The sequence below is a fragment of the Callorhinus ursinus genome, unplaced genomic scaffold (assembly GCF_003265705.2).
Source record: "Callorhinus ursinus isolate GAN/ISIS: 27379988/994484 unplaced genomic scaffold, GSC_fseal_2.0 scaffold640, whole genome shotgun sequence".
Lineage (NCBI taxonomy): Eukaryota > Metazoa > Chordata > Mammalia > Carnivora > Otariidae > Callorhinus > Callorhinus ursinus.
Genome location: NW_027397695.1, coordinates 173 through 18,845, shown reverse-complemented (window position 1 = coordinate 18,845; position 18,673 = coordinate 173). Strand labels below are relative to the sequence as shown.

Sequence of the window (18,673 nt, the reverse complement as noted above, 5' to 3'; positions counted from 1 at the left end):
AAAAGAGACCTAGAACTTGCTTTCCAGAGAGCAGAAGATGAATGGTTTCGTCTGCAGGACAAACTGAAGTTTGATGTGTCTAACCTAAAAGAAAACAATGAGCTTCTTTCTCAAAACCTTTCTAAAGCTGAAAGTAAATTCAATACTCTAGAAATTGAGCTCCATCACACAAGAGATGCTCTCAGGGAAAAGACTTTGGCTTTAGAATGTGTACAAAGAGACCTAAGTCAAACACAGTGTCAGAAAAAGGAAATGAAACACATGTATCAAAATGAACACGGAAAGCAGGAATCCTTAGAGGAGAGATTATCTCAACTACAAAGTGAAAATATGTTGCTTCAACAGCAACTAGACGATGCTCACAACAAAGCTGCCAGTAAAGAAAATGTCGTAATTAATATCCAAGACCAGTTTCAGGATATCATAAAAAAACTTCAAGCTGAAAGTGAAAAACAAGGTCTTTGGCTGGAAGAAAGAAATAAAGAGTTAATCAATGAATGTAATCTTTTAAAAGAAAGAATGTATCAGTATGAAAAGGAGAAAGCAGAAAGAGAAGTAAGTATCCAGAAAGATAAATATTTTTCAAGCTTTCTCAGAGAAAATTCAAAGTAATGTTTGATTATTATTATTTTTAGAGAGAAAGAGTGCACCTGCACATGAATGGGAGTGGGGCAGAGGGAGAGGGAGAGAGAATCCCAAGAGGGCTCCACATCAGAGAACGCCACCTCATGACCCCGAGATCATGACCTGAATGATTATGGCTGAATTTTGAATCTAGTTGAATATAAAAAATAGAGAGACTCTAATTCAGCATAACTTGTATCCAGTAAATAAAAATTAAGATTTGAGAGGTGCTTTAATTTGAATAAAATTGTTGTGTCGTCTATGAAAGTTTAAGAGGTTAAGTTATCAATTGTTAATAGATAGTAGGCTGATATTAATAATTTAGTCTTATACTGCTAAAATAATAACTTTAATCTTTGTCACCACATTTTAATACCATGATGAATAGATAAATGGAAATGTTCATACCTGAAATGAGCATTTTGAAATTGAGATTCAATTAAGTGGATGGACTTGACGGTTTATTCCAGATTTCCCACATGAACTGAAGTGTAGATGGTGTATGTCAGTACTTTTCCTTTGGTAGCTTTTTATACATCTTAGGTTGGAATAATTTTATTTTTATTTATATAAATTTGAATTTTTAGTCTGAAATCATGTATCTTATGACCTTTTAACTCTTTGCAGGCACTTTTCATTAAATTATAATTTGGGACAACTGTGGTGAGCTTTAGCAAAACTGTTTGATTTAATCTTCCCACTGCTATTTATAATTTTTTAAGGCAATTTTACAAATAATTTGCTTCTTTCAAAGCTCAATTACTATCATTTGGGCATGAGTTTGTCCAATACAAAGAGAATTATATCTGTAATATATTAATTTGGCATTGGATCTCCATTTTCAGATTAACGGGGGGCGGCAGGATTCTTGTGTAGCAGGAATGGAGGTCAGGGAGGGAGGTGAAAGCCAGGTTATCTAGGGCCTCGAAGCCCATTAGAATGACTTCACTTTTGTTCTGAGATAGTAATCTCTTGGAAGGATTTGAGCAGAGGATGGAATATGTGAGGAACTTTGACATTAATTTAAGCCTCTAATAAAAAAGAGGGAAAACATTTCATAATGTTGAATTTACCACTGCTAGGCTCACCTATATACCCATTTCTTTTTGAGTCTTCAGTAGGCTGGGAAGCTTTGCAGATTCATCAACAAGGAATGGATAGTGGGGCTGAATTAATTATCTAAGTAACCTAATACTGACCAGGCAGGAGGATCACACCTGTATGTGGTGATATTTTTCAAAGTACATATGTTCGAGTTACGTATTATTAACATAACTTAATAGTAAGATAATTTATAAAATCAGTAACAGAAACGTCTTATTAGGTAGCCGTGAGACACCTTCAGCTAGAACTGGCTGATGCCCTAAAAAAACAGTCTATGTCAGAGGCTTCACTGGAGGTTACATCACGTTGCCGTATTAATTTAGAAGATGAGACACAGGATTTGAGGAAGAAATTAGGTCAAATCAGACGTCAGGTATGTTTTGAATGTAGCATGTGTCAACAGTTAATCTGTAGCAGGTTAATATAAAGTGTTTTAGGATGCTAATTTCCATGGACCACTTTCTTTTGTATTTTCATTATAATTTAGTGCAATTTTAGTATCTTCACAATGCACTTATTTCTTAAACTTTGACTTTCATTCTTCTATTTGTGTTATACTTTTTTTTTTCTTACAGTATTTACCCTTAGGAAAGTTGAGACTTGTGCATCCCTCACAGAAATTGAGGGACTTGTTTTTTCCTACTAAACAATTTTTTTAAAGATTTATGTATTATTTGAGAGAGAGCAAGAGCACGTGCGCATGCACACGCGTGAGTGCGGGGAGAGGCAGAGGGAGAGGGAGAGAATCTCGAGCAGACTCCTTGCCCAGCACAGAGCCCCACGCCGGCTCGATTCCATGATCCTGAGCTGAAATCATGAGTTGGATGCTTAAGCAACTGAGCCACTCAGTTGCAATGTTTTTTAATGGTATCTCTGTTACCATGATGAGTGAGCCATATAAAATCAGAAGATAATGTTTAATGGAATGTTTCAGAAAATTGTCTTATTTCTCGTGTTCACTTTTATGAATGGATATAGAATCTGTACTGATTTTAGGATAACTTGTACAGAAAAGTCATTTTACAAACCAGTTGAACTTAGGCATTTCCTTCATTTTCTTTTCCTTTTAGATATATTGTAAATGCATAGAAATGTTCAGATCATATGTAGTATATACACCCAAAAGATAGAATTAAGAAATTAAGAATTAAGAAAATTATCTGGGTCCTGCCATTGGATTTTTTTTTTTTTTAAGATTTTATTTATCTGAAAGAGACACAGCGAGACAGGGAACACAAGCAGGGGGAGTGGGAGAGGGAGAAGCAGGCTTCCCGCCGAGCAGGGAGCCTGATGTGGGGCTGGATCCCAGGACCCTGCCCCCATGACCTGAGCCGAAGGCAACCTCTTAATGACTGAGCCACCCCGGCGCCCCCAGTGGATTTTTTAAAAACTTTATTGAGATATAATGCACATACCATACAATTCGCCCATTTAACATGTACAGTTCAATGTTTCTGATGGTATTCATAGAGTTGTGCAACTATCACTGCCATCAAGTAGAACATTTTCATCACCCTGAAAAGAAACCCTTCGCCCTTGAGCCCCCAGCCTCAGGCAACCACCAGTCTACTTCCCGCCTCTATCGAGTTGCCTATTCTGAATATTTCATCTACAGGGAGTCACACGGTGTGTGGTCCTTTGTGACTAGCTTCTTTCACTTCCTCTTTTCAGGGTTCATCTGTGTTACAGCGTCTATCAGTGCTTCATTGTTTTTTTATTGTCAAACAGTACTCCATTGTGGGCCAAAACCCTTGTTCGTTCATCATTTCATGCACCTTTGGGTTGTTTCCCACTTTATGGCCATTAATGCTGCTCTGAACGTTCATTTAATTATTGTCTGGGCATCTGTTTTGATTTCCCTGCCGTCAGATTTCATCCTCGGAGTGGATTGGGTTGATTTCACCCTCTCTCAGCCTTTTCCTCGTGGTGTCCTTTCTGTCCTTTTAATTTCCCTTCCTCTTGCCTAGTCCTACACTGTTCAGACCTGGCTCCTAGTCTCTCATTCTCCATGAAGCTCTCTCTGACTATTCTAATTCCCACGGCCTTTACTGTCTTCACACTCGTCTCATCTAGTCTGTGCAGAACGGTTTAGTCCTTTATTTTACGTTGGTTTTATTTTTTTCATGAGAGAGAATTTTGTCTTTCTACGTCCACGTTTATCTAAGGGGGAAGGTATGGGATATGCATGGTACCTATCCTTGTATAAATTGAGAATATTTTAACTTAACAGTTTTTAGGATAAAATTAAGTACTTTATAGCATGTCAGTAATTTCTGATTGAAAACACTGACATAACAAAGCTTTTATTCTAAATGTATTTGAAGCAATTAAATGTAAAATTGAGAGCATTTAATCTGACAGAGGAGAGGTGTTCAATCAAATGCTTGTTTATTCCCCCTCACTGTGGAAAAACAGTCTGAATTTGCCTTTCTTCATTTTGCAGCCAGTACTGAGATTACTTTACCAACTATAAAGCTCGAGGACAGCTTTTCTTTTTTCTTTTTTCTTTTTGTTTTTACCTCTTTTTTAAAGTTTGTGAATTTATTTATTTATGTAATTACTACACCCATTGTGGGGCTTGAACTCATGACCCCAAGGTCAAGAGTCGCATGTTCTTCCCACTGAGCCAGCCAGGCGCCCCTGGGGACAGTTTTTTCTGATATGCCATACCGCGTAGCCTTAATGTATTCATCAGAGTACTTGCTAAAGTGGTGTAACACAAACAGTTGCTAAGATAATGTAAACATGAAATGATTTGGGAATGTTGATTTAGCAAGAGTCCATTATTTCCACGTCAGTGGCTTTACCTTGCCTCTGATGGTCCTGTAAATATTTATTACTCAGTCTAGGAGGTACTGTTTTGCACTGTAGTCCATGAGATTGTCCACTGAGTAGTATAGAGAGGAAGTAAGTTAAAATTATAAGTGGAAAAAGTACTGTTAGCTAGTGGAATTGGTAAAAGTTTTTTGAAGTACTGAGGATGTATTCTTATTCTGGGCCTCATGCTCCTCATTTGCTGCCCCTTTCAGTGGTAGGAAGAACAATTTCAATATAACTTGTATAAGAGATCACTTTCATTGGCCTGCCATCTGCCTAAAATATCAAATATTTTTAGAACATAACATACAGCAACTATAATAATGCTAATTGCAGACAAAATTTGGTGTGTGCCACTTACCTTCTTTTATTTTTTTAAAGATTTTATTTATTTTTTTGAGAGAGAATGAGAGATAGAGAGCACGAGAGGGAAGAGGGTCAGAGGGAGAAGCAGACTCCCCGCTGAGCAGGGAGCCCGATGTGGGACTCAATCCCGGGACTCCAGGATCATGACCTGAGCCGAAGGCAGTCGCTTAACCAACTGAGCCACCCAGGCGCCCTGCCACATACCCTTCTAAATAGTTCATTTACAGGGGCGCCTGGGTGGTTCAGTTGTTAAGTGTCTGCCTTCGGCTCAGGTCATGATCCCAGGGTCCCGGGATCAAGTAAGTCCTGCATCGGGCTCTCTGCTCTGCGGGAAGCCTGCTTCTCCCTCTCCCACTCTCCCTGCTAGTGTTCCCTCTCTCGCTGTCTCTCTCTCTCTCTCTGTCAAATAAATAGAATCTTTAAAAAATAAAAATAAAAAAAAGTAGGTCATGTATATATCCTAAATTAACTTCCCCACATCCCAGTGTGGTAGATACTTTTATTATCTTCCTTTTACAAAGAAGAAACTGAGACACAGAAATTTTAAGTAATTTGTTCCAGGTCACACAGCTAATACCCAGTGAGTTGGGATTCAGACCCCAGGCATTGTGGTTCCTACGAAGATAATGCCTCTCATACTATTCCATGAAATATCTAGTTGTCACTGAAAGCAACATGTTAACTTTTATAATCCCTGGAATAGCCATGGTCATTCACATATGTGAATATTTAAAATTATAATTGATGTGGTGCTTAGAATACAAAAATGGAAATGTTTACCATAAGGTAATTTCCTATCTTTCCCCCTTTGACCAATATATAAATTTGTAGGTTTAGCTGATAAAATATAATTTAAAAACATTAAACATGTTACATTTTAGTAACTGGAGAAATCAGCAAACTTTTTTGTAAGGGGATTTTAAATATTTTAAGATTTTATTTATTTGAGAGAGAGAGAAACAGATTCCCTGTAAATGTTTTAGGCTTCGTAGGCCATAGGTCTCTGTTGCAGCAGTTCAACTCTGCTGTAGCCATAAATCAGTATGGAGAGGAGAGTGTAGCTGTACCCAATAAAATTTTATTTACAAAGACAGCTGATGATGGTTTTATACTAGATTCCCAGTAGTTAAAATTATTTCTTTTTTTTCTTTCTTAGTTGCAAGAAGCACAAGATCGACATGCAGAGGCTGTAAGATGTATTGAAACGTTGAAAGATCACGTGCAAAAGTACAATTTAAAGCAGCACAGAAAATAACTTGAGTATTTCTAAAGCAGATAAGCAGTGTAGTATGAGAAAGATATCAGTTACGATAATAAGTACATCATTGTGAAGCTGGATAAAAGTTTCAGCTTTGCGCTATTTTGAAATCCATAAATTTTGCATATTATCTTTAAATTTTGCACATTAACTACAAAACACAACCAGAAAAATGGCACAATTGCCAAATCTTCTACTTTTTAAATTTTTAAGAATTTATGTAAGACCTTCAGATGTTTGTTTAGAAATTACACGGTACTTTTAAAATTTGCGTGTGAGAGTAATTTTAAAAATATTCATTTTAGGCTTGGAGTTGAAAATGACAAGTTAGAAGTTACAGTCAAAAAACAAGCGGGCAAAATTGAACAACTTCTGGAAAACCTGTTAAGTACAAGTTCGGTAAGTCAGTCTCTTAATTTCTGTCCTACTGAAAAGGACTTTCTATTTCTCTATAGTAGTATATAAGACTATTTTGTATAATATGAAAATTCTCACTGATAAAAATGTTTATTCATATTGCTCCTTGCTACTGGTAGTATCATTCCTCTTCATAGATGAAGTTGACTGAATTCATAAAGTAATACTTTTTATAGTAAGACTGTAATAAAAAAGATTGTGGTAGTCTAAGATAAGCAATATTTTATACATACCACATTTTATTTATCTGTCAGTGGACAATTGAGTTTTTCCACCTTTTGGCTATTGTTTAGTAATGCTGCTGTGAATATTGGTATATAAACGTCTGAGTCCCTACTAATATTTTTCAGTATGTTTAAAAATTCCCAAACTTTGAGTAATAATTTGATGTTGAATTCTGACTTTCTCTTGTCATCTAAACCCTTCAGTGAGATTTGAGAATGGATTACTTTAATGACAGTTTGTTGTGATTTATAATTATAAATTTGTAATTTGTTGTCTTCATCAAGAATGACTACTAGGTCATTATGCAAACATTTTTCTCAAAGGAATATATTTTTCTCTTTGTTGGATTTTGAAAAGGAAAAGAGATGCCAGTGAAAAAGTGGAAACGACTGATCAATCAGGGCCTTACATAGTAACATAGTGCTCCTAGCATTCACTGCAAGTTCAGGAACTAATTTTTTTTCTCATTCATTTGAGTTAATCAGCCTTTCAGAGATTTAACAATCCAATCTCAGAAAAAATTAATGTGCAATCCAGGATTCCAACTTATTGATATGTAGTGAAAACTATATAACTATTTACCAAGCAGCACCGGATTATCATGCCATTTATACCCTCCTTCATAGGAGAGGCTACCAATGATTTAAGATGAGAAGACTGCATTGTGAGTCCTAAGTTGGAACAATGAGGTAGATGCACCTACCACTAGTTTCTTTTAGTCACAAAAGCTGCATACTTGCAAATTTCATTATACAGCTCTACCTATCAGGGGAACGAGCACATTCTGTTGACTGGTCCTTTTTGTGGCCAAAGAAACATCGAAAATTATTTTTTTTCTAGATGTCATATAAATTAGTCACATTGTATTACTGTACTTTTCATTGAGCAAGTAACATGACAATATGTGAATGAGAATGCCAGGAGTTGTGCCCCTACGGTGTCATATAGAAATCTATGAAGGAAGGTATCAAATCTTGTAAAGCTTGTAAGAATATCCGTAGATATTCTGTAGATGCCAGTGGAAATGAATTAGGGTTATGACATAAAATTATTAGCCACTTTAAGGTCTACCCTGTGAAACAAAAACTTAGCTTTCAACCAACTCAGTCCATAGTCCTCACATCTCTAGAAGGATTTTATCTCATGAATCCCTAAGGCAGAGACTACCTGGGTGAAGATATTGGATGGACATAGTTTTGAGGTGAAGAATCTGGATTGGGAAGAAGAGATAGCTCTAGGCTGACTTAAGCTTCCAAACAATATCGTCAAGTATGTGTCTGAAAAGAACTTCAGAAGAAGACTTCCATAAGATCAAATCTCTATGGAATAGGAAATTATTCAAAAGAAAACAAAGGCAAACCATTGATAGTCTGACCCTTGTGAGAGACATTTGCATCAGAAAAGAAAAGCAAGACAGAGTATGGTGGTCAGCATCCTAAGGGGAAGGGTGCCCCCTGCGATTATAAAATAACAGTACACTCAAAGTAATACCAAAAAGAGTCAACAGAAAAGGTACAAGATTAGCTGTCTAGGGGTACCTGGGTGGCTCAGTCAGTTAAGCGTCTGCTTTCGGCTCAGACCATGATCTCAGGGTCCTGAGATGGAGCCCTGCTCAGCTGGGAGTCCGCTTCTCCCTCTCCCTCTGCTCCTTCCCCTATTCAGCACTCTCTACTTCAAAGAAAAAAATTTTAAAAACTTAAAAAAATTTAGCTGTCTATAAAGGTAATCCACAGCAGGTAATGGTTTTTGAGTGTGTGGTTGAGAATATTGTCTGTGACGAACTAGAAGGAAGATCGGAAAGTAGAGATGACCTCAGTAAAGGGGCCAAGGCTGGAAATGTAGATTAGAGAATCTGGTTTTGAAGCCTTGAGACTGAACCACCTGTGAGAGGATTTGATACGAGGAATAGCAAGGGTCAGGGACTAACAGCGGCTGCTGTCATTTAGAAATAAAATGGGATTAGAAGAGCAGAGGGAGGGTATGGTCATTGTTTTCAGCTGTTGCTGAGAAGTACAGCAGGATAAAGACTTTAAAAAAAAGATCCTTGATGACCCTCAAAATTTTTTAGTGGAATTCCAGGATTGAAACTCAGATTTTAGTGTAAAAGAAGACAATAAGTGTTGGAAAGATGAATCTGTGGATGAGATGACACATTAAAGAATGTTCAAGTCCCGTGAAAGGGGAGGAGCAGGATGATAGAAAAAGCTGCCAGAGCTAAGCAAAAGTTTTTGTGTAATATCGAGAAGACTTAAACTTTGTTTAAAGAGAAAGGTAGTTAATAGAAAAGAAGAAATTGAAACCTTGCAGAGATGCTTGAAATGCTTGCAGAGAATGAGGGTATCTCATTCTAAAGTCAGACGATCACCAAAACTGTAATGGGGCCTGCATAGGAATTTTTCGGAGATGATCTTAAAAAGGTATGATCTCACAAAACCCAGGGTATCTTAAGCTATGGATGAAAATGTTTCTAGGGCATCTTTAGAAACTAAAATGTAAATATAACCACTTTTTAAAAATTTTCATTAACCCTTAGTATTAATATGGGTAAGAACCTCTGTATTTAACAAGTAAATTTTGGCCATTTAAATTCTAGAAAAAATAATGATGAAAAGGTAAAATCAGTTGAAGCTGTTTTTAGGAAAGGTCCTTATATTTGAAATTTGTATTTATTGGCATCAGGCTTATAAAACTGCATTATATAAAACTTAAAATTATAAATTTTAAACTACATTATATAAATTTAAAATTATAAATTTATAAAATTTTAAAATGTAGTTTATGAGCCTTTCTAAACACGTTATTCCTCATGAATTCATGAGAAATAATATTTTATGATAGAAGAATGAGTATCTAGATTTTTAAATATAATTTTCTTTAAACATTTTTTTCAAAGTCTGATGATGAACAGGGACAGTGTTAAGATGAGGGAAGGGTTAAGAGACGTTCTACTATGAGATGACTTACAGTTATTTTATGGAGGAAAGATCTGAAACAATCCTAGAAAAATAAAAGTATAAATGTGTGGCCAAGAGAACAATAGCAGAGATCTGTTTTAGTAACTACTAGTGGTTTTAATTTTGTTCTTGATTTTCTGAGTTATTTGAGGTTCCACATTCCAAGACTCTACTTCGAGTATAGATAACATTTTGTTGAAAATGAATTTATTTTAAAATTTGGGCACCTGGCTGGCTCTGTCAGTAGAGCGTGTGGCTCTTGATCTTGGGGGTTGTGAGTTCAAGCCCCGTGTTGGGTGTAGAGACTTAAAAATAAAATCTTTAAAAAAAAAATTTGGTCATAGTTTTGCATTAGACTATTTTCACTCTACTTCCAAACGGTATTATTTTATTCGTGCAGGTTGATGATCTTACAGCAAAACTGGAAAGTGCATCTTCAAAATGTCTATACCTGGATGCAAAAAACCAGCTTCTTACCCAGGAGTTATCATCTATGAAGGAAATGCAGAAGAAATATGAAAAACTAGAGAAGAATAAAAAGAAGTTGAAACAACAAGTAGTACACCTCAGAAGTCATTTAGAACTCAGTATGGTGGAATACAGTAAAATAGAACAATATAAATGGGAGCTTGAAGAAAGAATAAGATTGGACATAACAGAAAAATTAAAAGAAGCCAGTCTGTTTTTACAGGTTAATTTACTGATCTGTAGTATGCTTTAATCATTTCACTGCAAGTTACATTTTGGTTATATGCATTGTATAATTTTCCTCTACTTCCTTGATAGCCATTTGGTAAATTTGAAGGAACATTTTGTTCCTTCTCTTTAAAAATTTCACTTTTCATCATTATTCTCACTAAATTGATTTTTCAGAATGATTCACAGTAGAGAATCATTTTATTTTTTAAGACCAGTTGGTATAAAACAAGACTATTGACAGGAAAAGAAAAAATGGTCTTTTAAAAATTTTAACCATGGGGTGCCTGGGTGGCTCAGTTGGTTGAGCAGCTCAGGCTCGTGAAATCAAGCCCAGCATGGAGCCTGCTGGGAAAAAAAAGATGGTACCATACTTGGATTATTTTTTTTAAAGATATTTATTTATTTATTTATTTATCTGGAAAGCACGGGTGAGAGGATGCACAGAGGGAGAGAGAGAATCCCAGGCAGACTCCATGCTGAGTACGACACAGGGCTTTAATCTCAGGACCCTGAGATCACGATTGAGCAGAAACCCAGAGTCCGGCGCTCAACCGACTAAGCCAGCCAGGTACCCCCTGTTTTTGGATTATTCTTAAGTTGTATTGTTCACTTTTTAAAGTTTTTAAAGGATTCTCTTATTCTCTGAATTATCAGATTGCATGAGTTCTAATATAAGAATGATTGAACTTTATCATTCAGATTTAATTCAGTTGACATTGATGAGAAATATTTTACACTTCAGCTTTTTTTTCACATTTACAATTGCTCTCTGAATCATTGACTCAAAACTAAAGGAAAGAAATATACTGTATTTACCCAGTTTTAAAACTATGCTTTTAATTTGCTTTAGACACAAGTAGCATCTCAAGAAAGGTTAGGACAGTTAAGAGAAACTAATAATGCTTCAATAAGAAGTCAAATGGAACTCCGAATTAAAGAATTGGAATTTGAACTATCCAGAATGAAAAGTTCTCGAGATTTTTATAAAACAGAATTGGAAAAACACAAGCAACTCTACGTAGAAGAATTAAAAGTTCAAACGTCATTGACAAATGAACTGAGCAAGTAAGTTAAAACAGAATCATAGAAAATAGATTTAGCTTGTTAATTTGCCTCTAAAGCATAATTTTTATGGAGCCAAGTTCATGAGATGAGTAAGATAGTTTAATTTTGGAAAACGATGTTTGTAAAAGAACTTACCTTTGAAATGTTAGTCCAAGACAGTTTGCCTCTCTCCTCCTTTTTTCGGTTTTACATGATTTTATTTTTTTCCCCTTAATATTTTCAGTTAATCTGATCTCCTAGTCTTTAAGCTAATTGTTAGAAGCTTTATAATTTAGACAGCATGTTATTATAAAATTGTTTGTCAGAATTGCCCTGAATAGCAATGAGTTTCTTAATATTAGTGAGTTTATTTTTGGAAGAGTACATCTTTAACCCAAACTGCACATCCTGGCAGCTTGGTAAATTTACTTTTTTGATGGTGATTTTTGTTATTATTACCAAATAGAGGGTGCTTTGAAACAAACTGTTCTTTATATAGTTTTTCTACCTTACATAAAGGTATACATGTGAAATACAACAAGATTCACCTAGGGGTGAAAGGCAGCATAATTCCCAAAGTGGCTAAAAATAGCACCATGGTGGACATGAGGAGGGGCTGGGTGAAAGACAGAACGGGTAGATTCCACCTCCAGTACCCTGGTAACTGTGTTATAACCTAATTGCCTCCGGAGCTGTTTTCTGTCTTTCTGATCACAACTCTGCCATCTAGCAGTTGTTCGTCTAAATTATTCCTCAGTGTCAAATGCTCAATTTCTCTGAGATAATGAGTGAAATGTACAAGAATTTTTATTTCAAAGATTTTATGTATTTATTTGACAGAGAGCAAGCGAGTGAGCTCAAGCAGGGGGAGCGGCAGGAAGAGGTTGAGGGAAAAGCAGGGGCTCGATTCCAGGACTCTGGGGTCATGACCTGAGCGGAAGGCAGATGGTTCACTGACCGAGCACCCAGCCCCCCGGGATGGTTTTATATTTTTGTATCTCTAAACTGGTTTACTAAATATAAGTATATGTAATGGCATGCTGCTTTACTAAATATAAGTATGTGTCATGGCATCCTCAAGAACCTTGTAAGTACAGCCATTCCAGAAGGCAGCATGTATTACCTGTTAAGCATTGTGCATCACTAATAGCCATTTCTCTCCCTCCTTAATTTGAATTACTTGTTAGTTAGGAATCTCTAGAAATATATGTACTTCTTTAGAACAATTTTAAACCTATCATTATATATTGTAGGTCTGCTCTGTCACATTTTCAGTGTTAAAACACCCTTTAATGGCACATTCTGTTTACTATTATGGAAACTTTCAAAAAATGCAAGTCATTTAGGAATGATGTGGGGAGAAATGAAATACTACGCGCTGTGTTTTGTAGTCTTAACAGGACTAATGAGAAGCTGGCAGAGAGCAGTACCAGACTTCTGGTGGAGAAACAGCAAAAACAGTCTTTGATTAATACTATTACTATGAGGCCTGTCCTAGACTTGCCTTCTGTTAGAAATATTAATAATAGTTCACTGCTCAATAGAAATGTTGCTCCAAGAGAAAACCTAGTGATTCTTACCCCACGCTCACGGCCTACAAATAATGGCATTGAGACTTTCTTGACCAAGGTTAGTTATGTTATCTTTTTTTCTTGGGTTTCAGATTTCTGATAGAATTTTTGTTTTTAATTTGGTGAAATTCTAAGACTACTTTCAGGGATCATTTCTATAGTTTGTTAATTTGGTGAAATTCTAAGACTGTACTTTCAGGGATCATTTCTATAGTTTGTTAATTTGGTGAAATTCTGAGTTGTTTAACTGACTAATGCACACTAAGTGAAAGTCATAATTATATGTGCTAATAAAGAAATGAGACAGAAATTTTATGATATTTTTTTAGTTCCTGGAGCTCTTACTTTCAAGAGATACCTATTATTAGCTTTATTTAATAAATATAACTAAACTGACATATTTTATTATTTTTTTAAAGATTTATTTATTTAATTTTATTTTTTGAAGATTTTATTTATTTATTTGACAGAGAGAGACACAGCGAGAGAGGGAACACAAACAGGGGCAGTGGGAGAGGGAGAAGCAGGCTTCCCTCCAAGCAGGGAGTCTGATGCGGGGCTCGCTCCCAGGACCCTGGTGTCATGACCTGAACCAAAGGCAGATGCTCAACGACTGAGCCACCCAGGCGCCCCTAAAGATTTTATCATTTTAAAGGTTTTATTTATTTATTTGAGAGCAAGAGAGAGAGCATGAGAGGGAGGAGGGTCAGAGGGAGAAGCAGACTCCCTGCCAAACAGGGAGTCCGATGCGGGACTCGATCCTGGGACTCCAGGATCATGACTTGAGCTGAAGGCAGTGGCTTAACCGACTGAGCCACCCAGGCGCCCCAGATTTTATTATTTTAGAGAGAGAGAGTGCACAAGAGGGAGAGAGAGCATGAGACTTTCAAGCAGACTCCCCACTGAGCGTGAACCCTATGTAGGGCCCAGTCTCATGACCTATTTTCTTACATGAGAGTACATTCTTAATTGCTTTCTTACTTATAGCATTTTTTTTTTTTTTTTACTTATAACACTTGTTTCACGTTTTACAAAATGTCTTGTTGAGCAGTTGTAGAGCATTTTCTAAGTAGCTAAATCAAGCAAATATTTGATTTTTTTTTTTTTTTTTCAGAGAGGGAGTACAGGCAGGGGGTGAGGAGCAGAGGGTAAGCAGGCTCCATGCTCAGTGCGGAGCCCCATGTAGAGCTCAGTCTCACAACCCTGAGATCATGACCTGAGCCAAAATCAAGATCAGACACTTAACTGACTGAGCCACCCAGACGCCCCACAATTTGAATTTTTTAAAAAAAGTTCACGTATATCTACCTTGCCATCACTTGAATGATTGATGACTAATATGGGAATGATAGGGAGTCTTTAAATAGCAGCTAGTTTCCATTGTGTATCATTGTTATTAAAATATCCATTTCAATGAATGCACATAGGTTTATGGTTTTGATGGTATATTCATGGTCTTATTAACGTAGACAAAAGGAGCATAGGCTCAGGGTAAATGAGGCCTCAGTCTTGTTCTTTCATTCGGCATCGTTATTGTCTTGCTCTCTTCCCTTCTAATTTGAGGACTTTCTTTAGTGTTATGCTTGGATGCCTTTCGATTTTTGGTTTGTGATCACCATGAAGTTCATATGTAACATCCTTTGTATATAGCAGTTTATTTTAAGTTGATGGTTACTTAAGTTCAAACACATTTTAAAAACACTACGTTTTTACACCCCACCTTGTTTTATTTATTTGATGGCTTAGTTTACATCTTTTTATTTTGTGTATCCCTTAACTAATTACTGTAGATATAATTGATATTACTACTTTTGTCTTAACCTTCGTACTGGCCTTATAAATGTGATTGATCTATTACCTTTACTGGATGTTTGCTTTTACCAATAAAACTTTCTTCATAATTTTTTTACTTCTAGTTATGGCCTTTCCTTTTTATTTTTTTTTAAGATTTTATTTATTTATTTGACAGAGACAGCCAGAGAGAGAGCACAAGCAGGGTAAGTGGGAGAGAGAGAAGCAGGCTTCCTCCTGAGCAGGGAGCCTGATGTGGGGCTCGATCCCAGGACCCTGGGATCATGACCTGAGCCAAAGGCGGACACTTAACGACTGAGCCACCCAGGCACCCCTCCTTTTTTTTTTTTAATTTTAATTTATTTATGAGAGAGAGAGAGAGCAGAGCAAGCGAGCGAGAACACCAGTGGGAGGGGAAGGCCCGAGGGAAAGGGAGAAGAAGCAAGCTCCCTGATCAGGGCGCCTGATGTGGGGCTCGATCCTAGGAGGTCCCTTAGCCTGTCCTCATTTTTAAAATTCTTTTTTTTCCTTTTGGCTTGGGGGATTTCTAGTACCCTGTCTTGCAGATCACGGATCTGTTCTGCAGCTTTTAATCTGCTGTCGATTCCCTCTGGTGTATTTTTCATTTCAGTTATTGTATTCTTTAGCTCTGATGGGTTCTTCTTTATATTTTCTCTTTGTTGAAGTTCTCACTGAATCCATCCATTCTTCTCCCAAGTTTGCTGAGCATCCTTATGTCCATTACTTTGAACTCTTTATCAGGTAGATTACTTATCTCGGTTTCATTTAGTTATTTTTCTGAAGTGTTTTATTGTTCTTTCATTTGGAACATACTCCTCTGTCTCCTCATTTTGTCTGACTTTGTATGTTTATTTCTGAAATTGTTCTTTTCCAGCTTTTTCCCTCTTCCAAGTATGTTGCTTTGAACAATGAATGTTAGTTATAAAGTCAAGGAAGGAGAAAACATTTTAAGTGTTGTCTGGTCATTTTTCTTGTTGGAACTGTGGTGGAGTAGGTGGCAGATGACATTGCTCTTCTCTTTCTGAGTTGAGAACACAGGAGTCAGGCAGATGGAGATAAGCTTAGTAACTTTATTACTAATACATACAAACAAATAGGAGGATATGGTTTAGGTATGTAGCTACAGCGAGCTTCCCAGTACTTTATCCCAAATTAGACGCTTCCACACACAGTTGTAATGGAAGGAACAAATGTTTGATGCCCATCCCACAAAGATGAGAGCAGACTTGAATTCATGTTACTGTGGCAGGCACATCTTTTCAAAGAAGAGATTTGGAACCACGTAGGCATTGCTTAGTGCCTTCTCCCAAATTCACCCTTTAGGTAAATCTCCCTTCCTGTCGTGAGGCAGGTAGAGAAAAGTCCTCGCATGGAAATGAAGGTTTACCTATAATTTCTGACTTGATTTAAATTATAATTAAAGTTAATCATGTCTTTTGTACATACCAACTAATGATGAGAGGTTGGTCAGAGCATGCTAGATGGTAAAGAGAAATCTGTTTTGTGTTTTAAATTTTGTTATAAATAACCCACAACATAGGTAACTCATTTGTTGATTGATTTTGACAAACCAAGTTTTATTTGAAGGAAATGGATAATTCTTTCAAGGAAAAATTTCCTCAGTTTCAGGTTCTTTGGTTCAACTAAAGATGTTCTCCTTCAAGCTCCTTGTCCTTTGGTTAAAACATTTTGTGCTTGTAAATCCTGCGTATGTTGACTGTTACTAATAGGAGTTAAGATAACTTCTGTTCCTCTATTTTTGTTCATGACTTTAAAATTTATAATTTAGTTAGAAAGCTATTTTGTGCCTAATGCCTGAACATTATTATAGAGCCACATGACAAAGTTTTATGTATTCATATTCTCTGAGTTATAGTTGAAAATGCATGCGTTGTTCCTGAATATGAGGAAGTAACTGGCATAAAACTCTAGGCTCAGTAAGACCTACACCACATTCCCGGCTGGCAACTAGGTGGTTTTTTGACCTCAGGCAAACTACAATCTCTCTGGGGCCTTTTTGTCTCGTATTTAAGATTAGGGACTTTGACGAAGTTAGTGACTTTTATACCTTTGGAAAAAATTTTTTTTTGCATTAAACTGTATTATATAAAACAGAGGCAGGTAGAGCTGTTCAGCTAAAGGAGAGATGGGACTACACCTGTAGACTTCCTTTTCCCTCAATCCTGCTGTGTCCCCAGTGGAACCTTAGATTTCTGTGGGCATAGTTTGAAAACGAACAGTTATGAGAAAATCCTTCTAGTTAATAATTCTTCAAATTAAAATTTGCTGATACATTGTACATTGTTTTTCTGTGTATAATTTTCTTACCCTCCTGTATCTTTGATAAGTGGAAAAGTATAAATAAAATTGCAAATGTGTTCTATTTATTAATGGACTTAAAGCTATTTCTGCTATCTAAGCACAATTCTCACCTGGAAATAAACAAAGGTCACAGAAGTAAATATTTAGGAAACGAGCTTTGGGGAAAAGATAATAACATTACGTTGGTAGTTCCTTAAGTCACGTCATATGAAAAAGTGGTTTATATTTTACATAGTATTTATTAATGGTATTATAAAATTGCTTCAATAAATGTTTCTCCCATCAAGTGGTATTGAGTCATTAATTTTACAAGGCCTGTCTAGTAATGTTGTCAGATTATTCGTTGTCTAAATCCTGAATATAATGTTACTGTCAAAAAGTGTTATGGTTCCTCAAAAAATTAAAAATAGAAATACGATACAATTCAGTAATTCCACTCCTGAGATTTACCCAAAGAAAATGAAAACACTAATTCGAAAAGTTGTATGCACCCCTGTGTTTTTTGAAACGTTACTTACAATAACGAGAGTATGGAAGCAACCTCAGGGTCCATCAACAGACGAATGGATAAAGAAGATATGTTATATGTATACAATGAAATATTAGCTATAAAAAAGAATGGGATCTTGCCATTTGTGACAACACTGGTAGACCCAGTGTTTTGCTAAGTAAAATAACTCAGAGAAAGGCAAATACCCGTATGATTTCACTTATGCATGGGATCTAAAAAACTAAACTACTAATAGCCTAGTTCGACTTGATTTCTCTTTCTTCTGGAAGCCTTACCCATAACATTAAATAATCCATTAACACATGTTTTGTACATTACATGTATTATGTACTGTATTCTCACAATAAAATAAGCTAGCGAAGAAAATGTTATTGAGAAAAACATAAGAGAAAATACACTACGATGCAGTATCGAAAAAAGTCCATGTGTAAGTAGAGTAGACCTGTACCATTCAAACACATGTTGGTCAAGGATCAACTGTATATTACAAGTATTCCCATCTAGAATGTTCTTACTTAGACCTTTCTTGTAAAAGGTATCCTTTCATTGAATGCCCAAAATGGGGTCTAAAGTAGGGTACTGAGGGGTGCCTTGGTGGTTCAGTCAGTTAAGTGTCTGTCTTCAGCTCAGGTCACGATTCCAGGGTTCTGGGGTAAAGCCCCGCTTCAGGCTCTCTGCTCAGTGCGAGTCTGCTGCTCCCTCTCCGTCGGCCCCTACCCCCACTCGTGCACTGTCTCTATCTCTCATTCTCAAATACATAAAATTGCTATAAACATTGGGATATAGTTGCCCCTTCGGATCACTACATTTCTATCTTTGGGGTAAATCCCTAGTATTGCAATTGCTGGGTCGTTGGGTAGCTCTATATTCACTTTTTGGAGGAACCTCCGTACTGTTTTCCAGAGTGGCTACACCAGCTTGCATTCTCAGCAACAGAGTGGGAGGGAGG

At 36.5% G+C, this 18,673-nt stretch overlaps 1 protein-coding gene across 1 annotated transcript in view; it reads left to right on the top strand.

The window, feature by feature from the left end:
• LOC112818181 (ankyrin repeat domain-containing protein 26-like) overlaps positions 1-17,499 on the top strand; it is a gene marked incomplete at its 5' end in the record, with an annotated part of 17,896 nt that extends 397 nt beyond the window's left edge. The window contains 7 exon segments of the mRNA XM_073890532.1: positions 1-555; positions 1,949-2,101; positions 6,068-6,138; positions 6,475-6,568; positions 10,166-10,456; positions 11,315-11,529; positions 12,909-17,499. The exon segment at positions 1-555 is cut by the window's left edge and continues 81 nt beyond it. Of these exon segments, the coding sequence (XP_073746633.1) occupies positions 1-555; positions 1,949-2,101; positions 6,068-6,138; positions 6,475-6,568; positions 10,166-10,456; positions 11,315-11,529; positions 12,909-13,179 (1,650 nt within the window).
• Positions 17,500-18,673: the final 1,174 nt, after the last annotated feature.